The sequence below is a fragment of the Vulpes vulpes genome, chromosome 11 (assembly GCF_048418805.1).
Source record: "Vulpes vulpes isolate BD-2025 chromosome 11, VulVul3, whole genome shotgun sequence".
NCBI lineage: Eukaryota > Metazoa > Chordata > Mammalia > Carnivora > Canidae > Vulpes > Vulpes vulpes.
In genome coordinates, this window is record NC_132790.1 from 54112819 (window position 1) to 54137355 (window position 24537).

The window sequence follows — 24537 nt, forward strand, 5'->3', positions numbered from 1 at the left end:
TCAGTCCCTGTGTTGGGCTCCACACTGGGCATGGAACCTATTTTAAAAAAAGAAAAGAAAAGAAAATTTGAGTTTCTTTAGGAAAACTGGTTACAGGAATATTTTTGTAGCTCAGGACTACAGGTATTGGCAAGATTAAAGATCTAATCTGCTGATAAGCAGTTCTCATGTATCTATAAAAAAATTTAATGTTTCTGATTTTGGGCATTGTTTATACCTACTTCATTGTGCTGTTTAGCAAAATGTTCTTCATTATTTTCAATTTTCTCTTTAAAAATTTACTGCTCTCAGCTCTTAGGAGACATACGGACCAAGGTATAGACATTGCTGTTTTCTGACATCTTATGATACTGTAACTTTTTTCTTTTGCTTCATCAATTTAACAGATGATAGTCTCTAGAAAATATTCAAGTGAAAGTAGCTCAAGTGAAAGTAGCTTACTACTTTCAAGAATTTTATTCTTTAATACATCCATTTTTCTGTATATATGATTATCAATAGGGAAATGCCACTTGAACAAACTGTCCTGTAGGGGTTCTTGTCCTTCCAGCTCGACTACTCCATACAGATGAAATGTTATCAGTCACACTGATGTCTATAACAAAACTGATTCTGGGCGGGGAAAAAAAAAACAAACCTGATTCTGGAGAACACAAGAAATACCACATTAGCACTTTCTAAATTAAGTTGGTGTCTCTAAATCAGTGAAAGGCATTTATTTAGTAATGGAAATGTCTTTATAAAACTATTTTGACTTAAATTCAGGTTGATTTTTGTTTTTAGATTTTAGACTTCGGAGAATTTGTAGCCACTGGAATGGTTTTAAATTATTGTACTTATTAACATGTTTCATAGAAATGGCTTCACTGCTCATCAGCCTAAAATCAAATATTAGATTACATAAAGATGTATTTCCAGTTCTTCCAAAGAAATCACAAAATAAGCTATTTACCCTCTCTCATAATTTTTATTATGCAAGGTATAATTGGCAGTTACCTATATTTAAATGATGAGCTTCAGATGTAAAGAAATCAAAGGAATCTAAATAGGCTTTCTTGCATTTATTGAAATAGACACATTGGGAAAAACTTGGAGGGCCCTCAAGAAGCTTGCCTCCTAAAAATAATAGTAAGCCAAACAGGTTCTCCTCATTTTTTGTCTGTATTTCACTTCTCTAGGAAACATAGGGTTGGGTACAAAGGAAGAAAGTGTGCCAAGAGAAGTGGTAGCAGACCGTAAAAGGAAGATTAGAGAAAAGAGAAGGTAGACAGGAAAAAATAGAGATCATACAGGAAAAAAAGTGTTTATCTAATCCATTCTCATCCTTTAAAAAAGTAATACTCTTCTCACCAACTCAGATTTCCAGTAGTTTCTATTCATTTATACTCCAGTAGTTCTTGGTTTCCATGAAAAGGAAAAAGAAGAGGGAAAAAAACATAATTTGAGCACTTCCCACTTTAATATCCATACTCTCATATAGTTTTCTGTTTCTTCTATATCCCATAGTTTAAAAATACTTCTACTAACTTCTAAAACATGTTTTCTGAAGCAAAACTAAATATAATAAAATCAATTATCAATTGATTGATACAACATTGATAATAATTTTATTATTACAGTGATTAGCCGCATGCTTGGTACTGATTTTAAAACAAACACCAGTCCTTTTGCGGTCAGTAGAAATTGTGAAATACCAGTGTATTCTTTTGGCTACTGCTAATGAGAGCCTTTATGTATGTCAGAAAAAACCTGCTCGAAGAAGATATGAATCCTACGGAATGCATTCAGATGATGATGCCAACAGCGATGCATCTAGTGCTTGCTCAGAACGCTCATATAGTTCTCGAAATGGTAGTATTCCTACGTATATGAGGCAGACGGAAGATGTGGCAGAGGTCCTCAATAGATGTGCTAGTTCCAACTGGTCAGAAAGGAAAGAAGGCCTCCTGGGTCTGCAGAACTTATTAAAAAATCAGAGAACACTAAGGTAAGTTGCATTGTCTTAAAATAATTGTCCTGTCAGGTTAGCACTTTCAACTCGATCCTGTTTTCATGACCCCTTAGAGATACTAGTATGGGAACAGACTTGTTTTAAATTCAAAAGATGATTAAAAAAAATAAATTCAAAAGATGGCATCAAAATATTTTCCCAAGCTTTAGGACCATCTATACTATCTGTACTAGAAATTTTTATTTAAAAGGAAGCTTTTTATCCACAAATACAAGTTCATGAAAAAAGTTCTTAATTTTTAAAATTAGAAATAATAAAGTGTGCATACGATTAAAGCTGGCCAGTTTGTTAAAATTCATTCTGGATAAATTTTTCAGTGAGAGGAAAGAATATTTATGCTCATTTGAACATGAAGGTAATTCTTAGTGTTCACATAGTATGTGAATCTTAGCGTAATACAAAATGGAATTGGAGTGAATTTCTTTTAACAGAACTTTATTATGGTTTTTAGTTTGATTTGGTTAGGTTTCCTTTCCTAATGGCTTTTACTTCCTTTTCCCCCCTAAATTCTTTATTGTCTTTGTCTGTGTAATATTTTAAACATCTCTAGTCAACCACTTTAAGAACCTAGTTTCAGATAATTCGTAAAGTTTGAGTGTAGTGGAAAATTAGAGGGCTACTTCCTGACTTGATACCTGACATCAGGGTTAGAGTTGTTACCCATATATTTACTTTATGAAGTAGTAAAACTATTTAATTTAAAATAGATGTTCATCTGGGCACTGCCTAATATATTTTAATGTTTGCATATCATTCTTCATGAATCATTGCAATAAATCATAATATTGTTCTTAACCCCATCAAGATTAGGTTAATATTAGGTTCAGTATATCGTTATCAGTGGCGAGGTGGTAGCCATAGCATAGAAAGATTTTAGCCTTCAGGTGACCAAATTTATGAAAACATCCTAGCATTTAAAGGGTAAGATTCATGTGCTGGGAATGTCATTTGTACAGTTTCCCTGGTCATGCTACATTAATGAAATACAATTGTAGTTCTTTTTATATGACTTTTAACTTTTAAAATAATGTGGGTTGCAACTGAATTTTTTTCTTAAGAAGACTAAATACAGCTAAGGTTACTTTTAAATGGATTCTTCCTATAGCAAGATATTAATAAGCTACTTTCAAGGCACCTGTGTGGCTTAGTTGGTTAAGCATCTGACCTTGATTCAGGTCATGATCTCAGGGTTGTGGGATCAAGCCCTGACCCCACATGGCCCCTTGGACTCCCCACTCAGGAGTCTACCTCTCCCTCTTCTCCCTCTGCCCCCCCCCCCCCCCGCTTGTGCTCTTTCTGTCTCTCTCAAATAAAAATAATCTTTTAAAGAAATATATTAATAAGCTACTTTATTATTTTGACAGTCGAGTTGAGCTGAAAAGATTATGTGAAATTTTCACAAGAATGTTTGCTGATCCTCATGGCAAGGTATGTTTTAGTATTTAAGATTATTTACTCCTATGAGATGTCATTTGTGGATTGTCAAAAAAAAAAAAAAGCATTATAAGCCATTTTTGTTTTATTATTGCCCCAGAATGGTAATAATCTTTTCAAACATAATTGAAATTGTTTGATATCATACATAATTTAGAAATTGCTCTCTGGTAACCATTTAAGCTTCTCCAAAGAGAGATTGTCTGAGACTATATATAAGCTGAGGGATATACTAACAAGCACCACTCATAGAAGGAATCAAACTGAATGTATTTGTATCACTAGAAACTTTTTACTGTTTATAAAGGAAAAAAATTGGGTAAATTGAAAAAATATCTTTTTGAGAACTGTTTATTGTTTTCTTCTTTTGCAGTGTTAATATAAATATATTCGTATCTTAAAAGAGCAATTGTGTAGAAAAGAATTGCCAGTAAATAACATAAAAATATTTGTTTATTTTTTAAGCAGCCATTGTTTGGTAGTAACATTAAAAAAAAAGTATTTTATCTATTGAAATAGTCCATAAAAATTTTCAGAACATTGTTTAATTTTTAATGTTGATTAAAACATACTTTATTTTTTAAGCAGTTAGGTATAACCTGCATCCATAACCGCGACATTTTGTTTCACTTTGCAGTATAGTACTGTTGCAAAATGTATTTGGTTACTCTGTTTTCAGAAACGTGTCTGACAATGGTGAAATTTTATTGTCTTTTTTTTAGGTTACCAGTTGTCTGCATGAGAATATCTAGCCTAAATGAGAGGGAGATGTGGAAGGGAAATTATAGAAAAATATTAATGAATTTCACCTTATTTTTTTATTGTCTTCACTTTATTGTTGTACATATCATCCTCATTTCTTTCTGTTTTCAGTATTTTCCTTACTTGCAACACTTACTTTAAAGATAATAAAATCCTACTTTAGATATAAACTAAAATTCAGCTAAAAATTATAAATTGCTTCTACTTTAAAAGTTTTCAAAGATTATCCTCTATTAGAAGGTATATTTATTTTATCCAAGAATGCAAAACTCTGTTAAAGATAAAGATTAAAAAACACTTGGTTAAGCAGTTTGTTTAAAGTTTATAACTTTCAGGGGTGCCTGGCTGGCTCAGCCAGTGGAGTGTACAACTCTTGGTCTCAGGGTCATGAGTTTCAAGCCCCCATACTGGGCCTACAAATTACCTAAAAGTAAATAAATAAACAAATGAAGTTTATGACTTTCAAACTGAACGTGTAGGTGACTATTTTATGCTTATGTTGCTACCACTAGTTATAGCTGTAAGGCTTGCTTTAATGCAAAAATGTCTATAAATCCTGAACAAATTAGCTGTTGATATATTTTCGTGCCAATATAAACCAAAGGACAAGACAGTTGTAATCTGGATAGACCTGTTTTACAAACAATATTTCAGTAATTATCTATACAACTTTTAAAAATAGAATTTTAAAACATCTTTAATAAGTGATCTAATTCTTCTCTACTGGAAGGTATAAAATGGAGTCTGGATTATTTCTTGAAGTCCCAGTTTACTTTCTGCTAGGAAAATAATACAATTTAGTTGGATGTTAGAATTTATATAGTAATAAAGTGAAACACTTTTTAAAGAGTCTCTTGGAGATCAAATAGGAAAGCTGAGTTTGACGTTGGGAAAGGAACTGAACTGAATATTTATACTTGGCTTCCCTTAATAGACACGGAGAACCATCTGCAGTACTCCCTAGAATTCTCACAAAGGTGACTTTTTGGGTTTTTTTCATCAGGTTTCATAACTATATACAATTCTTACTTACCCATATGGTTTTGTTTGTTTAATTAGGTTTTTGGTTTTTGGCTCGTTAGTTAGTTCATTGAAGACCATTGTAATGGGAGGATTTTTGTTAATTTGTTTTTGCTTGACCTTTGGTGATTGTCCATCAGAGGCTCTTCCAATAATGTAATTCATTAAGAATAAACTGGATACATCACCATACTGTGCTGAGTTTAAAATGTCAGGTTTAATTTGAGCTTTTGCATTATATCCTGATATTAAAATAGCAAATCCCTCCCATTTTTCAAATATATCTTTATAAAGTACCAACAGCTCCATCTTCAGGATCAAGCAACTGATTTTAATACTTTACTTTCTTTCCAAATAAAGTTTTATTCTTTATCAGAAGTAGACCATTTTTCTGTAAAGGGCCAGAGTGTAAGTATTTGCAGCTTTGTGGGCCATAATGATCTCTGTCACCACTACTCTGCCATTTTAGCACAAAGGCATCTATAAGTAGTATGTAAACACATGAATATGGCTGGGTTGCAACAAAACTTTATTTATGAACATTGAAATTTTAATTTTCTTGTAAATTCCCTTAAAAAATTTTTTTAAACCATTTTAGCTTGCAGACCATAGTTTGTTGATCCCTGTTTTCTATGCTCAATTCTGGGTTATTGACACTACAATAGAAACATGTTCAAGAACCTCTGCTGGTGGAGCTCGTGCCACTGGTTGAAGGTTAGGATTCCTGAAGGGAAACAATGTACAGTCCCCTGGGTGAAATCAGCCCTGTGTATTCCTGTGTTTTCCTGCCATTCTCCATTACTGATTTTTGTCTAAATGCTCAATGCTGCCTTGTAATCCTCCTCCTCTCATTTTTCTCTTCTGTTCTTTGAGGAAACCATGTCAAATAGTTTCTCTCCTCAAAACTGCAGCCCATTCACCTCCCAACCTTCATTATGCCCCAAGTGTATGTCCTGCCTTCTTAGCTTACCCAGAAGATAGAAGCCATCAAGCAAAAACTCCCATTTCCTGCCTCCACACCAGCCATCTTAACAGTAGAAACCCATTCTTTCTACTTTCCCTCTTATTGAAATGGAGGGAAGCTTGAAGCTGTTGTTGGCCACAGTATTCTATTGGGCATCATTTTTTGCTAATATGGTCTCATCTGCTTGGCCTCCATGAATTTCTCATAAGTTATATTTTGCTGGTTGACATTCCTTTTTGTTTTTCAACTTTGTTGTCAGTGATTTGATGTATCTTTTTCTGCCACTTTAAAGAACGTGATGTGCCTGTTGTGTCTCATCCAGTCTTCCTCACACTCTGTCTTCTTACAGCACCTATCTTCGTATTTTACGAAGTGTTGGTGTTGTATAGATTCTTGACCTAGGCTCTCTTCTTCCATTCTATACCTTATCTGAAGCTTAAGTTACTGCTTGCTGTAACCTAATGACTCCCAAAAATGTACTTCCAGCCCATATTTTTCTCTCGTACTTTCTAAGTCACCTGCATTATTGGTCATCATCAACCTCAAAACTACTCTTCCTCCTGTGTTGCTTTATTTCAGATGAAATCACCATTCCCTTACTGCTCAAGTGAAGATTTTGGGCATCATTCTGGAAACTTCACTTAATCCTAATTGATTCTACCTTGTGAATATCTCTCCATTCTCACTGCTGGTTGAACACATAGTGGTCTTTTGCCTGTTGCATCTCCTCTACACTGCATCCTTTAGCAATCTTTTTATAAAAGAGTAATTTTCTTTACCAGCTTAAAACCCTGTGGTGACTACTCATTGCCCTCAAGATAATGTCCAAACAAAGCCTATCATTTTGCTTGTCATTTCTTCCTCACTCTCACGCCAGCCTGAAGTATGTCCATGTCCTCAAAGGAGCCATACACTTTTTCTCATAGCCTTGAAAAGTGCTATCAGGGACACTTCTTTGTCTTCCTCAAGCCTGGGTTAGCTCTCCACTACTAGTGAATTGTGGTCACTTATCAGTAACCTCAAATGTCTTGAAACCTCACAGGGCAGAAAATGTCCGAAGCCTTGCCCCTAGAATGGACCATAGTGTTTAGGAGGAGACAGACGTCTCATACCACCAGCTTAGTTAGGTGGATTTTTCTCATGAAATCAATATTTCAGTTTCTGTGTTAATACCTTCTGGATAATAGCCTGTTGCCATGATAACTGAAGGTTATTCTCACTTATGCACAACATGATTGAGACTACCTCCTGTGTCCTCAGCAGAAACTTAGATACTTAGACAAACAGTGTGGGCAGTCCCATCCACTTTCATGAAGGATCTCCTTCTCCAGCCCACAGAATGTTCCCCTCTTACATATTTTAGAGTATCAGGCGAGCTCTAGTATATAGTGCAGACACCCCAAAAAGGAAGGGTAAGGAAAGAGCTCTTTCTAAATACCATTGAAATAGATACTGGATTTTTTTTCCTGGAACAAGATTGGCAAATGTAGTTTACAAGCTGAAATTATTTGATGCTTATAACTTGATAACCTTTTTTAACTTCAAATACCAGCATGGAAATAAGTGATGATGAATGATGACATATGTATGACAGTAATTTAGAACAGAAGCTGCGAATGTTTGATTTAATGCCTGTTAATATTTTTCTCGAGAGACAATACAACACAGTTCTAACAAGTATGGATAGTAGAGCTAGATTACTTAGGTTCAAATTCTACCTTATTAGCAGTGTGTGCCTTAGTTTCCTAATCTGTAAGATAGTTAATAGCAATACCCACCTCGTAAGGTTGTGAGGATGATTAAATGAGTTAATATTTGTAAAGCCCCAAGAATATACCAAGCATTACATAAGTTTTTGAAAACTAAATTTAAATGAGTTTGAAGAATTAAGAAGGAGTTCAGGGAAGATTTTTATTTTGACTGTTCTAGAATCATTTTTTTCCCCTTAAATGTAAGAAGTGTCAGATGCCAGAAGTTACCTTATGTGTTCTGACGTTTGCCTCTAAAGTAACTGTTTGAAAAGAGCCACCTTCCCTGAGATGCATGCTTTGAATTGGCGTTTTCTGATCTGTATAGGTCCTATGTCTTGAAGTCATACCATTGAATCTTGAGCTAGGGTAGGAATTTAACCTATAGCAACTAATATAGGACACAGTTGTTGAGTGCCCAGGTCACATCTCCTCTGGTCTCCCAAATAGTGTTCTAGACAGCAGAGCTGCCTGCAGTCCTAAGAGCAGGAGACCATAATGCATATCTTATGTTGGGAAAATTCAACGTTGTGGTATAAATAGCTAGTTTTTCTTTCCAAACAACTGTAGTTGTTCTAAACCTTCACAGATATCACTTAACTTGTGAATGTGTTGTTTCTGAAGAGGGGGAAAAAAATCTAGATGCTGTACTTTAGAAGTAAATGTTGGCACTGTTCAGAAATGGGGGCAGGTGTCTGTTAGTTATAGATTCTTTCTAGAAGTTGAGCCTCAAGGATATTAGAGGTCTGGAAAAGAAGTTGGTTTTCTGGGTTTTGTTTTTAAATTTCTTTGGCAAGGAGGTGAGGGAAAAACACAAGAAAATCCCATGCTCTTCTCTCATACTATTCGTTTAATACTTATTTTAAAAGCTATTTTGAGTTTACCATAAAACTTTGAAAAACATTTGTCACTTTTATTTTCTAAGTGTTTTTCTTCCATACAGGAACTTTGCATTGATGGCGACTAATTTGTGTGTTTTTCTTTTTTTTCTTTTTTTCCTTTTGCATGCTGTCCCCTGTGTTGGAACTCTCAATAGAGAGTAAGTTGGTTCAATATTTGTTGGAAACCTAACTTTACTGCATGACTGTGAAATTAACCCTTTTTCTCTGTTTTCTCTCCCGAAGAGTTCATGCAGTGTCGGACCCTTTGCAATCCACGAAATGCTATTTGCAATTATGCAAACTGTCATTCTGTTTGGAGATGTGCTTTTTAATCTACTAATTAATCTAATTTGATGATGTTCTTCTGTTCTCTATTTGATGACTGGCACACCTAAGATAGAAGTGAGATTGAGAAAAGACTGCCTCAACTGTAATAGCTCAAATGTTACCATTGTTTTCCAGTAAATTACACCTGTGAGATATGTGGAATTATAAACTGATTCCATTGAAGGTTGGTTCCATTGAATTATTAGAAATAATTCCCAACTTCCACAATTACTAAAAAAATCTTTAGGATATGGGAGGATATCAACATCTAACATCAGTGAACCTGTGATAGAGTATCAAGTAAGAAAAAAAATTTTTTTAAAGATTTTATTTATTTATATATGAGAGACACAGAGAGACAGAGACACAGGCAGAGGGAGAAGCAAGCTCCATGCAGGGAGCCCAATGCGAGACTCGATTCCAGGACCCCAGGATCACGCCCTGGGCCGAAGGTGGCGCTAAACCGCTTAGCCACTTGGACTGCCCTCAAGTAAAAAATTTTATGTGAAATTCTCAGTATATGTTTTGGATAGATATATATAGGCATGTATATTATCAGTAAGTACTATTGATAGGATTTAAATATTATGAAAATAATAGAATTCTCTATGTGGAATACTATAAATAACATGTCTACATTTTTGTTCATCTGTACTCATATATAATCAAGAGAAATTTCTATTTAGGAGAATCAGAAATCTTCTTAAAGAAAATAGCAGTTCAGATCTTGGCAGGAACATAAACTTTGGATATGTCAGCATGAAAAGAAAGGGCCTCCTGGAAATGACTGGCATGAGTCCAGAGAAATGGGAGATGTCAGAAAGTTTATAGGAGAGAGAAAGAAGTTGTTAATCTTGGCTGGGTTGAAGGGAAGATCTTATATATCTTCCCTTGCCATTGAGAAAAAAGGGCTGGCTACCAATTACAGGGTAACTCTCCATGTAAGAGAAATCCTTACTCTTTAAGGAACTTTTTCCGCACATTAATTGAACAGCTTTTTGTTCAGTCTTCAGCTTCTGATAAACTTTGAGCTTGGCTCTAACTGGTAATGCAAGACTATGTAAAAAATAGAGGCTTTATTCTCAAATGTTATATGTTCCAAATGGGAAGATAATAAAAATACAGAAAAAGCTAAATAGCACTGTTAAGCAAGTCCCACAACAGTTCCAAGGGGCCAAATTCTAAGTGGTGTAAGAAGCTTTCTGACTGGGACATGAGTGGTAAACTTTGTAGTGAGAAACATGCTGTGTGTAAATAGAGGAGTATGGTAGAAAACCAGGAGTGTGGTGAGATGTGCTCAGGGACAAAGACTTTATGTTGCCAGATAGTCCAAGGTCAGTTTGGAGAGTTAGAACATTGTCTAAGCATTTGAGACATTATTTTGTAGACTATTCTATAGATGATGGAGGATTTTGTTTCTCTCAGAAGAATGATATCACAGTTTGATGGTAAGAAAGAAGCATGAGTTGACCTGCTACCTGTTCTGTAAATAAAGTTAGATTGGAACACAGCTGTGCTCACTTCTTGGCATACTGTCTTTGGCTGTGCTACAGTGGCAGAGTAGTTGTGACAGACATTGTATGGCCTACAAAGCCTAGAATATGTACTTACCTGGCTTCTTCCAGAAATCCAGACTTGAGGTCAGAAAGACCTGGTGCTTATAGTGACAGTATGATGAACAGATTTGGGAAAGGCCAAAAGAGCTATTTTAGATGTTATGAGGCTTTGTAGTCTAGAGCAGAGGGGGCCTTGTTAAGGTCACACTTTTGATGAAAAGCAAATCACGAAGACTGGCTCTCCATCATTGCACATTTAGAATGCAGAAGGAAAATCCCTGACAGCAGAAATGAAAGAAAGAAAAGAAATAATAACGGGAAAGCAGTGGCAAGCTACAGAATGACTAAGCATCCCAAACTAATGAAAAAGCTACTACTTTTTGTAATTAGGAGATAATTGGTGGGAAGGAAACACAAGGAGAAATTCTTAAGATGTTATCTTTTGTAGCTATACACAAAGGATTGAGATTGAGAATATAAAAATAAAGATAGTAGTGGAGACCATATGGAGAGCAAGAATCCAGAATAGAAAGATGAGTCTTAACCGGGATAAAATTGGCTCTCCCATGTGAAAACAATTACCAGAAGGATGTCTATGGAGGAAATGAAAGTAGGGGGAAAGTCAGTGGAGAATTTATGTGGAATGACAATGAAGTAGATGAAGTTATCTCATAATGGAGTGGATGGAACACAGCTGAAAACCAACTAACTTAGCTTTAAGTCATGACCCAACCTTTCACTATGGAAACCTTGGACAAGTCACGTAATTTTCTGGTTCTCAGTTTCCTGAGAACCAGATAAAATGGGAGAGTTGACTTGGGAATTGTAATATTGATTTTGCTATAGTGAAAGCTTAAAGTTGGAATCTTCAAGAGAAGAGACAAGAGTTAAAGCAAGATTAAAAGTTAAAGAATTTGAGTGTTGTGCCTGGCAAACTAGGTTTGTGGGATGGGCAGAAAGCCCCAATGTGTAGTGTTTGCTATAATTCCTGAGGTGTAAATACTTGTGCCATTGCTGATTTCAAGCTATCAGCTAGCTTACAAAATTCCTAAATATTTTAAGAATCAGCTTTCTAGGCAAGTACTAACTGAGTCCAACACACCACCCAGCAGATTTGCCAGGTGCCAACCAATAAGAGTCAGTACTAAATTAGATACATGCATTTGCCCTAAAGTAGGTTTAGTGGAGTTCCTCAACAGTATTCTAGACCCAGAGGAGATGGCCAGAGGCCATTTAATTGAGACAGTGGGCCAAGTTTTAAATTTAAGAGAAGCTAGGTTTTTAGGTATGGTTGGGAAAGTGGGATGGAAGTTAATGATTCTTCATTGTGAATAAGAGCAGTGTTGAAGAGATACTGCCTGGGAATCAGAGAATATTAGAAAATTTAAGATAGTCATAGTTCCTGCTTTTACACTTATAGTGCATCTTGAGAAAATAGCTAGAGTTTATTTTTTTCTAACTCAGATTCAAATATTAAACCTTAGTTATAATTCTAATCAGGAAAATCCTTCATTCCTAAGTTAAGAGAAAAAATGGGAGTGCATGTATAATTGCATAAAGGAAATTCAAGAATAAGGAATATATTGAGAACAAAACGCATTACTCCTCAAATTAGCAAAGTTTTGAGGTTATTAGCTTTTTAAACAATAGTTTTTATAGTCTGTTGTGATTATACATTGTCTTATGATAGCTGATATTGGTCCTACAATTTTTTTCTTCTTTACCTAGAAATAAATTCTGCAGTATGAATTGAATTTCTTATAGAGATAGAACCTTAATGTTGGTCATTTTTCATAAGTATTTTAATGAAATGCATTACTTAAGAATATTAGCTTTCCTTTCCTTAAAATTTTTTATCTTATAAAACTTTTCAAACTACGTGATTAATATTGCAGCCAAGTAAAAAACCCATTAAAAGAAATGGAGACTGGGGTGCCTGGGTGGCTTAGTGGTTGAGCAGCTGCCTTTGACTCCGGTCCTGATTCCGGGGTCGTGGGATCAAGTCCTGCATTGGGCTCCCCACGGGGAGCCTGCTTTTCCCTCTGTCTATATCTCTGCCTCTCTCTCTGTGTGTCTCATGAATAAATAAAATCTTTAAAAAAAATAGAAAAATAGAAACTAATAGCCATCTATAATTTTTTAGAAATCACTAAAATTAAGATGTAGATTTGTATCCTGAATTTATTTTAGGTACAGTTATAGTTATCCCAGGTCATTTAAAATTACATTTGGGGCAGTTTTAATAAATAATGTATCTCATACCAATTTGTGACAACTGACAGATTGAGATATCTAAGAGTCTCTAATTAGCCCAGTATGTCAGAATGTTCTTATACTTTAAGGTAACTGTCAGCAAAGTCATCACCTGATTAACTCAGTGCCACTCTTCCAAAGAGCAAAGAGCTGGTGAGGCTATCAATAGGTAATTCCTTGCCCTAAATTTCAGATAAAATAGGTTTTAGTTTAACTGGATTTTAAGCTATGGCATCATTGACAGCATTAGGTGTGGCAGTCATTATGGCCAAAGTTTCTTTACCAAGTGATGCTGCATGGAATAGCTAATTGTTGAACTTCGGCAGAAGTTGGATAACAGTTCAAACGTACTCTTGTATCACAGAGTCCAATGAAAAGCAAGAGAGATTGTTTTTCCGCTTGGCTGCCAATCGCTGTGCCTCTGATTCCTGTATTCCCTTTCTATTTTGATTTTCAATTGATCATAAAGGTCAATATTTCCTCCTTTTTCTCTCCCTCTCCCTATTTATCCACTTTAGGTATTCAGCATGTTTTTGGAGACTCTAGTGGATTTTATACAAGTCCACAAAGATGACCTTCAGGACTGGTTGTTTGTACTGCTAACACAACTATTAAAAAAAATGGGTGCTGATTTGCTTGGGTCTGTACAGGCAAAAGTTCAGAAAGCCCTTGATGTTACAAGGTAATATTTTCTTCATATATTTCAAGTTTATCCAGTAGTCATCAGGAATGTTTGGTTTCTGTGTTTAGATTTCTGAGTCCTTTTGATCCATTTAGAGCCGCATGTATTCATTTGAAAATTGCTAATGATGCCCATTCACATGGGTATAGCTAATGGGACATTGGCCCATAAATCAAACACTGCCTTTATTTTCTAAAACTGTCATGTACATTGGTTGAATAATTCAAAGATGATATTTCATCTTAATTAGGAGATTCAAAGCAGAGTTGAAGATCTTATTCAATCTAATGTAAACATAAAAAATATTTCCTAAATTTAAAAAGAATGTTTTATTATGCACTTAAATATTCAGAATCTTTTTTCAGAAGAGTTTGAACCAATGTTATATTTCTGCTCTCTTGTATGGATTGTTGAGGTGATTTATTTCAATACCCATTTACTAGGTTGAGGTGAGTCTAGAATTCAGATATTAGGTCTGGGGAAATATCTCTATGAACATTATTAGTTCATTTTTTTCTTTTTCTTTTTAAGATGTTTTTATTCATTTATTTTAGAGAGTGTGCAAGCAGAGGGAGAGGCAGAGAGAGAATCTCAAGCAGACTCCCTGCTAAGGACAGAGCCCAGTGTGGGACTCCAACTCATGACCCTGAGATCATGACCTGAGCTTAAATCAAGAGTCGGACCCTTAACCGACTGAGCCACTCAAGCACCCCACAACTTTTTTTTTTCTGATTCAATCCAGAGTTGAGGCAAGACACAGCATTATTTATTATCTTGTTGCTTTTTAACCCCCAAAAGGATATAGATTCAAATGTTCACATTGTTCGGGGAATAATTTGTGTACGGTACTACATAAACTATACCACTTACAGTTGCTACTTCATACATGCTCTTTGAATGACACGTTTTGGTATTAAGCATAATTTTCTGTTTAGTTTGGTAAATGTTTACTTGCTGATTCATTTTTGTTTTGCTTTATTCTTTGCTTATTTCAGAGAATCTTTTCCAAATGATCTTCAGTTTAATATTCTAATGAGATTTACTGTTGATCAGACCCAAACACCAAGCTTGAAGGTAAAAAATTAAAGTTTTTCAAAGACATTGTAAGGAATTGAAGTATTTTATTGATAAAGTTATATTGATATTTGTATTTCTGTCCAATGAGCAGCTGTTCCATCAGTGGATTTTGTTTTTATAAACTTTCAGACAGTCAAGCCAGCACTTCGGGACCAGCTTCACTCTTTTTGGAGCTCCAAGGTTTTTTTGTTTTTGTTTTAATCTGCATTATTTCTTTTCTTAACTCTCTTTAAAAATTCTGCCGTGTTTCAGAGAATGTTTGTATGCATCTGATTTCAACTACTAACCTCTGTAAGCCCTTTAAGCATGCACAGATTTATTTCAAATGTTACTCAAATGCCAGACTGTCTCTTGAAGAAGCTTACTGGGGATTTCCATTTAGAATGCAGCACAATTATGGCCATCTAACTCTAAGCTGGTAATGCAGACTTGCTCTGTGAAGTCTTATCTAATTTTATGTTTGTGATTTCCCAATGCTTATTTTTTTAGTTTAGAAGTTTCAGTAGGTATTTTGGGCAAAATGTCAGTTTTGCCTATATATTTATTTTAGTAAATAAAAATTTTTAAGTTTAATCTCCCTACTATTCTCCAGTTCTCCTTAACTGAAATAGTAACTTTTCTTTTTGCAATGTGGTATTTCTAATGTGTGCATAAAATTTAGAATCAGGATTAACTTTCTCAATTATTAGCACACATTTTCTAGTTAATTTATATGAAAATGAGGTGAATTCCAATTTGTGACTTAAAATAATTATTAAGTTTAACATAAAAGAAAAAATAATTTAATGCAAAATCCTCTGAATTCTTTACTACAGATGTTTTCTTAGTGAGTTTTATTAAATGAGATTAAAGTCAGGGAAATAACAAGCATATGTGCATTTACAGGCCTTACATTTTTCTGCTCTCTTCTGCACGAAATAAATTTCTATAAGCATTATTGCCCATGATCAATTTTCCTTTAAATTTCTGAATATGATTTTGCCTTAAAAATCACAGTTATGTTTCTTCCCAGAGTTAACTTACCCTCAACATAATGTTAATTTCTCAGACCTGCTTTGTGAAAGGGATTCCACCTATTTTGATTTTAAAATGTGACCTACAGAAAGAGAATCATTTACTTTATTGATAAATATGTTTTGAATTCATTGTCTTAGCCATTGTGCAAGGCATTCCTAAGAATATATAATTTACAATTTTTTAATCATTATTATAGTGCATGATAAATTGTAATAAGGGTTATGATTTAGGTACTAGGGGTAGGTAGGTATTCAAGTGCTGTTGAAAATGTACATAGAGATATTTCATGGGCCAGTGGAAAGGGAGGTCTCTAAACCATTAGCTTAAGAAATAGAGAAGTTCAGGGAGAGAATAAAGTTGCTGGGTGCCTAAAGAAAAAGACTATGGGAAACAAAATTAGCTTTCCTGGCTGATGAATCCCTGACCTCTACCTCTGAAACTTAGTAATACATTATATGTTAATTAATTAAATTTAAATTAAAAAATTTTAAAAATAAAGTTAGCTTCCCTATTAGAAAATGGAGACTGGATTTACAGACTATTTTTTATATACATGCATTACATATTATATAAACACATGCAGGCAAAGCTGTAGGGAAAAACCACTCTTCAATTCTAAATTGATATTTTAAGATAACAAGGAAAAGTTAAATTGGAGTCGTACCTGTGCCCAGAAATAAAAGTAACTTTCAGATGGGTGGCAGATTAAGATTAAAAACCTGAACAGGGGACGCCTGGGTGGCTCAGCAGTTGAGCGTCTGCCTTTGGCTCAGGGCGTGATCCCCGGGGTTCCGGGATCGAGTTCCGCGTTGGGCTCCCCGCATGGAGCCTGCTTCTCTCTCCGCCTGTGTCTCTGCCTCTCTCTATGTCTCTCATGAATGAATAAATAAATGAAAGAAAGAAAGGAAGAAAGGAAGAAAGAAAGAAAGGAAGAAAGAAAGAAAGAAAGACCTGAACAGGTTATAGAAAGACACAACTTAAGTTGAGATCTATAGTCTTTACTAAAAGAATGATGGATCTTTTAGATAAAGAAGAAAATTTTATATGAAATTTTATTTCTCACAGTCATGTGGTTAAATGTCAGACAAGAAGCAATAAAATGGTGCAAATGGCAATACAGAGTGATTTTGAGTAATATTTTAAAAAATAATTTTGGTGACCTCTTTTTCTGGGTTTCACAGATATGTTGTAAAGTTAATGCACATTTTAGTGAGATAATTTTTCCTTCTCTGAAGAAGAATGCATGTTTGTGTTATTAAAATTCTGGATGGTATGTCAACTTAGGAAATAGCCTACTTAAATCTAAACTTTCAAATGATTATTACATGTGTATTGTGGTTATTTTGCCTAGTGGTATAATAAACACACCTATCCTGTTGAAACCCTTTAAAACTTTACACACCTCTGTAAATTGCCAAGACACTGCACTAGTTGAATCTCACATAGCACAAATAATTATATTCGACTATTGATGGTGGTGGTAAATTGAAAACAAACTACATTGATGTTCATTCTTTGATTTACTATAGTCACCTTTCAGTTAGTTATCCACATTTCATAGAAGGTGACATGGCTTCAAGAATCCAGAATATGAGATGTTGCTGTAATTTATTGGGCCTGCTACCATAAAATTAACCGTAAGTCTCTTTCCCTCTCCACTGTACATTTTACCTGAGATGGCTGATAGGTTAACTCCATTTTTTCCAATATGTCTCTTAAAGTTATAGTTCTTAAAATTTATTCATTTTGAAATGAATGTAATCTGATCACTTTTCTCTTTTAAAAATCTTTTTAAAGATTTTAGAGAGAAAGAGCATGCATAAGAGAGGGGGGAGAGGGAAAGGGGAAGAGAAGCCGACTTCCTGTTGAGCACAGAGCTTGATCCCATAACCTCATGACTTGAACCAAAGTCAAGAGTCAAATGGTTAACCAACTAAACCACCCAGGCACCCCCTTTATCTTTTATAAACTGGAGTCTGAAGGGTGAAAATGTACAAGAGTCAGAACCTTATTTTAACACTTCACTGCCTTTAAACTTGGCACTATACTTCCCAAAGACTTACTGGGGTTGAATGAGACAAGTAGCATGTTAAGATCAATAACAAGGGCAGAAAGATCATTGTTACCTTAACCTTTGGCAATAGTTTTCAGAGTTGCTGTTTTACTCATACATGTAAACTTTCCCAAGTCAGCAAATCAGTATTTAATACGTGTTCAACATCTGCCATATCCAAGGACTGTGCACTATGCCAGGTGCCATTTCTAAACAGAGTCCTTTAGAATCATTATTTAGAAACCCTAGAATGTTAGAAGATATGACCATTAAAGGTTTTCAACCTGCTTTTCTGTCCCAACACACCTGAGAGAAAGGAGATAATTTAATAGTGGCTTATGCTAAGGACGAAAAAGGCTGAGTAGAAGGAAGAAGCAATGTGTGCTTTGACCGACCTTCTGCTGATGGTGAAGCCTGCATTCGACCACACACCTACCTACCATGCACCCAAACATTAGGAATTACAAATATGTGTATTTTCTTTAGTGGTACTTTTGTAAAACTTCTTTGTGACACCTCTATTGAAAGGTATTTCTAGCAATTGATGGACCTATTAAGGAACATGATCTCATTGGGTGAATGTTACTGTATGTTTGGAGAAAAACCTGTATTGCCCACCTTGATTACTTACTTGGTTTAGGATACCTTATTTCCAGGATACTTTGGTTCATTTCCCCAAAAGCCAAATTACACTTAATTTATAAAGACTGGCTCCCAGGGAAATGTAGACAAGAGTCAGCTGTAAGCTTTGAAGGCCGACTCAAGAAGGGTCTAATCTTGTCAAAAGAGTGTTCTGCACTTGTTTAGACACAGGGAATGAAATACCCGGGACTTAAAAGTTCTGCTATTATGTGAAAAACAAAAATCCACATTACCATGTGTTTGTATCTCAGGTATGTAAGTGGTTATATAATTTCTTTTTTGTTGTTAATTTGTTTCATTTTGTATTGGTCGAAAGAATAATTATTTCTGAAGTATCATCTGTATCTCTCGGTGACTGATTGTCATCTCTCATTGTGCTTACATCTGCAGGTGAAGGTTGCAATCCTTAAATACATAGAAACTCTGGCCAAGCAGATGGATCCAGGAGATTTTATAAATTCCAGTGAAACTCGCCTGGCAGTGTCTCGGGTCATCACTTGGACAACAGAACCCAAAAGTTCTGATGTTCGGAAGGTATGTTTTAACTTAAGGTTTAGAAGATAAATTAGAAAAGCAATTGGTAATCAATACAAAAGATTTACCTCTTGACTGTGGAAGTACTCACTCCTACACCACATGGTTTATTGCTACCTCCTTTCTTGTAGAAGCTTTGTTGTGGTATAAATAATTTGCCTTTCATTTTTTTCATTTGCCTGGGTTTTTTTTTTTTATGTTGTTTAACTATCTGTTCATATTTTCAACATCTCTTTAACATATCCATGGGTAACATTTTCCATGTGTTCAAAAACGTAAGTTAGTTATTTCATGGGAAGTTCCTTCCTAGACCTTCTGTTTTCTTTACCATCTTTTTAGGATTTCCCTTCACCCCAATCATTGATTTCTTGCATCTTATATGTAGCTCTGTTTACTCTCTTCCTCTGTGAATCATTTTCTTCAATATTTACTGCAACTAAGCACATAGAATATAATATACGTTTTATGACCTTTATTTCTAATGGCAAACACTTTACCCAACAGAAGCAGAATGTAGGGCAGCCCTGGTGGCGTTTAGCGCCGCCTGCAGCCCGAGGTGTGATCCTGGAGCCCTGGGATCGAGTCCCACGTCGGGTTCCCTGCGGGGAGCCTGCTTCTCCCTCTGCCTGTGTCTCTGCCTCTCTCTCTCTCTCTTTCTGTGTCTTTATGAATAAATAAATAAAATCTTAAAAAAAAAAAAGATTTAAAAAAAAGCAGAATGTACATCTTCTCAAGTGTACATGGAACAGTCTCTGAACATGTTCTCTGACCACAATGGAATGAAATTAGAAATTAATAACAGGAAAATTTGGGGGGCTCACAAATATGTGGAGACTAAACAACATATTCCTAAATCACCAGTGGATCAAAGAAATCAAAAGGGAAATTAGAAAATACAGTGAGGTGAATGAAAATGAAAACATGACATAACAGAACTTACAGGATATAGGTACTTGAGTGGTGCTTAGAGGGAAATTTATAGCAGTTAATGCCTGTAATAATAAGGTCAAATTAGTGACCTTGACTACTACCTTATGACACTGGAAAAAGGAGAACAAACTAACTCTAAAGTAGACAGACATAATCAAGATTAAAGCACAATTTGGGGCACCTGGCTCAGTAGAGCACATAACTCTTGATCTCCATGTTATGAGTTCCAGCCCCACTTTGGGCATGGAGCCCACTTTGAAAAAAAAAAAGATTAAAACACAAATTAATTAAACAAAACAATGATCAGTGAAACTAAAAGCAGGTTTTTCAAAGATCAGTGAAATTGGCAAACTTTAAAGTATATTGACCAAAAAGAGATTAAAATTGCTAGACTAGAAATGAGAGAATATGAGCATCCTTACAGAAAAAAAAAGAATTGTAAAGGAATACAGTGAATAATTACATGCCTGTAACACAGATGAAACAAATCCTAGAAATATGTAGACTACCAAATTGACTCAAGAAGAAATAGATGTTAATAGAACAAGAGATTGACTTACTAATCAAAAAACTACCCACGAAGAGAAGCCTAGGTTCAGATGGTTTCCCTGGTGAATTCCACCAAATTACTACCAATTCTTTAGAAACTTTCAAAAAAGAAGAAGGGACACTTTCCAACTCATTATGTGAGGGCAGATCAAGTACCTTGATACCAAACCCAGACAAAGACACCACAAAAAAAAAAAAAAAAAAACTACAGACCAATATCTGTTACATGGATGTATTTAATCCTCGACAAAATATTAGCAAACTAAATCCTGCAACATACAAAAAAGAATTACTCACCATGATTAAGTACATGGGATTTATCCTAGGAATGCTAAATTAACATCTGAAAGTCTATTAACGTAATATACCATATGAATCAAAAGATTAAAAACACGATTGTATCAATAGAAAAGGCACCCGATCCTGGCTGGCTCATTCAGTGGAGCATATGACACTCCATCTCAGGGTTTTAAATCCAAGTGCCACATTGGGTGTAGAGATTACTTAAAAATAAACTCTTAAAAGAAGAAAAAAAGAAAAAGCATCTGGTAAAATCTTAACATCATTTCATGATTTAACAAAAAATAAATGAAAACAACCATGGAAAGGACTTTCTCAACCTAACAGAGGCACCTACATATATCCACAGCTAAAATCGTAATTAATGCTGAAAGACTGGATGCTTCCTCCTTAAAATTAGGAGCAAGACAAAGATGTCTGCTCTCACTGTTTCTATTCAACATACATCATACAATTCAAGATATGCTATGCATTACACTATACTCTGGTCTAAGTAGAGTACTATTATGTCTCAAAATGTGCAATTCAACAATCTCTATATCTACTCAACTAGGGGTTCTAGCTAGGACAGTTAGGAGAAAGAAATAAAAGACATCTAGATTATAAATAAAAAAAAACTAGTTCCATTTACAAATGATATGATCTCATATAGAGAAAATCCTAAGGAATCACTAAAAAACTATTATAACTAGTAAGTTCAGCAAGTTTGCAGGATATAAAACAGCACACAGAAAATAGTTATATATTTCTAAACCCTTGGAGTGAGCAATCAAAAAATGAAATTAGGAAAATAATTTCATTTACAATAACATTAAAAGGTTATAGAAATAAATTTTAACAAAAGAAGTACAAATCTCAGAAGTTTGTAGAAATTTACAAGCTGATTCCAAAACTCATATGGAACTGCAAGAGTCTCATAGTAGCTAAAACAGTCTTGAAAAAGAGCAAAGTAGGAGGACTTCACACACTTCGTGATTTCAAAACCAAGTCAGGCATACCTCAGAAATACTGCAGATTCAGTTCCAAACCACTGCAGTAAAGCCAAATCACATAAATATTTTCATTTCCCAGTGTATATAAAATTTATCTTTGCACTATGCAGTGGTCCTTAACTGTGTCTTTTATTAAGTATGTCTAAAAAATGTATATACCTGAATTTTAAAATACTGCTAAAAAATGCTAACCATCATCTGAGAATTCAGAGTCCTAATCTTTTGGCAGGTGTGAAGGGATTATCTCAATGTTTACTGATGAGTGGTGGTTGCTGAAGGTTGGGAAGGCTTTGGCAGTTTCTTGAAATTAGGCAGCAGTGGTGGAAAATAGTATGGAGATTCCTCAAACAAAAATAGAAAAACTATATACACTACTGGGTATTACCCAAAAAAAAAATGAAAACACTAATTTGAAAAGATATTTGTAACCCTGTGTTTATTGCAGCATTATTTTTAATAGCCAAGAAGCAACTCAAGTGTCCATTGATAGATGAATGGATAAAGATGATTAGGTATTCATATACAATGGACCAGTTATAAAAAAGGATGACATCTTGCCATTTATAACAACATGGATGGGCCCAAAGGATATAATGCTAAGTGAGATATCAGATTGAAAAAGACAAATACAAAAAAAAGAAAGAAAAAGACAAATACCTTGTGTTTTTTTTTTTTTTTTTTAAGATTTTATGTATTTAAGAGAGATTGAGCTTGGCTGGAGCAGAGGTGGAAGGACAGAGGGAATCTTAGAAGCAGACTCCCCACTGAACAGGGAAGCTTGATCCCAGGACCCTGGGATCATGATCTGAGCCACAGGCAGATGCTTAACCAGCTGAGCCACCCAGGTGCCCCTACCTTGTTTTCACATATATGAAATGTAAAAAACAAAACAATTGAATACATAAATAAAAAGCAGAATCAGACCTGTAAATACAGAAAACGATGACTGCCAGTGGGAAAGAGGCAGAGGATGGGGAAAATGGGTGAAGGAGAATGGAAAATACAGCCTTCAGTTATGGAATGAATAAGGTTATAATAGGCACAGCATATGATATACAATTAGTGATATTGTAATGGTATTGTTTGGTGACAGATGGTAGTTCTTGTGGTGAGCACAACATAACAGAGAAGTTAAATCACCATGTTGTACATACATGTATACTCAAATTTTAAAAAATTTTAAATAATTCAAAATAAAAATAAAAAACACCTAGAATTCATTTTAAAAATAAGACAACAATGAAGTTTTCTCCATTGATCAAGTCTTCCTTTTGCCAACAATTTCTCAGTAACAGCATTTTACTCACAGACTTTCTTTAAAAATTGGAGTCAGTCCTCAAACCCTGTTGCTGCTTTATCAACTAAGTTTATATAATATTCTAAATCCTTTGTTATTTCAACCATCTTCACAACATGTTCACCAGGAATAGATTCCATTTCAATTACTTTTCTTGCTCATCCATAAGAAGCAACTTAGTCTTATTATGAGATAGCAGTAATTCAGTCACATTTTCAGACTCCACTTCTAATTCTAGTTCTGTTGCTAATTCCACCACATCTGCAGTTATGCCCTCCACTGAAGTCTTGAACCCCTCAAAGTCATCTGTGAGGCTTGGAATCAGCTTCTTCCAAACTCCTATTTATGTTGATATTTGATCTCTCTCAAGTAATCACAAATGTACTTGGCACCTAGAATTAGTGAATCCTCAGTAAATACTGTTTGAAAAAGTGTGCCAGTAAACTTGTTCAACACAGAGTTGCCACAAACCTCCAAAATGTATAAAAACTTATACAACTCAACACCCAAAATACAGTCAGATGACACGAACATCATGTATGTCTCCAAAGAAGACCTACAGATGGCCAGCAGACATATAAAAAGATGCTCCCATCACTCATCATCAGAGAAATGCAAATTAAAACCACAGTGAGATACTACCTCATAACTATCAAAATGGCTAAAATCAAAAACACAGGAAACAAGTATTGGCAAGGATATGGAGAAAAAGGAACCGTCTTGCACTGTTGATGGGAATGCAAGTTGGTACAGCCACTGTATGGAGGTTCCTCAAAAAATTAAAAATAGAACTACCCTATGATCCAGGAATTACAATATTGGGTATTTATCCAAAGAATACAAGAACACTAATTCAAAGTGATACATGCACCTCTATGTTTATAGCAGCATTATTTACAATAGCCAAGTTATTGAAGCAACCCAAGTGTCCATCAATTGATGATGTGTGTGTGTATACATATAATGGAATATTATTCAGCCATGAAAAAGAATGGAATCACACCATTTGCAATGACATGGATAGAGCTAGAGAGTATAATGCTAAGCAAAATAAGTCAGAGAAAGAGAAATACCGTATAATTTCTCTCCTGTGAATTTAAGAAACAAAACAAGCAAAGGGGGGAAGAATGAAAAGGAAGCTCTTAACTATAAAGAACAAACTGAAGGGGCATCTGGCTGGCTCAGTGGGAGGAACATATGACTCTTGATCTCAGAGTTGTAAGTTTAAGCCCCACATTGGGTATAGAGATTACTTTAAAAAATAAAATCTTATGATAAAAAAAATCTTTAAAAAGAAAAAAAGAACAAACTGTAGGTCACCAGAGGGGAGATTGGTGGGGGGATGGGTTTAATAGGTGCTGAGGATTAAGGAGTGCATTTTAATGAACACTAGGTAATGTATGGAATTATTGAATTACTATATGTATACCTGAAACTAATAACATTGACACTGTATGTTAACAAACTAGAATTTAAAAAAAAAAAATCTTAAGGGGCATCTGAGTGGC

General features: G+C 34.9%; 1 protein-coding gene across 50 annotated transcripts in view; it reads left to right on the plus strand.

Annotated features, from left to right (window-relative positions):
- Positions 1-24537, plus strand: part of CLASP2 (cytoplasmic linker associated protein 2) — a 175030-nt gene that overhangs the window by 122289 nt on the left and 28204 nt on the right. For 19 of the 50 annotated variants that reach the window (XM_072726306.1, XM_026016347.2, XM_072726299.1 and 16 more), the window contains 7 exons: positions 292-315; positions 1743-1987; positions 3376-3439; positions 13475-13638; positions 14634-14712; positions 14845-14895; positions 18818-18961. In XM_072726306.1, the coding sequence (XP_072582407.1) occupies positions 292-315; positions 1743-1987; positions 3376-3439; positions 13475-13638; positions 14634-14712; positions 14845-14895; positions 18818-18961 (771 nt within the window). The remainder of the gene's footprint in view (positions 1-291; positions 316-1742; positions 1988-3375; positions 3440-13474; positions 13639-14633; positions 14713-14844; positions 14896-18817; positions 18962-24537) is intronic. The other 31 variants (XM_026016352.2, XM_072726308.1, XM_072726301.1 and 28 more) reach the window with 3 other exon arrangements.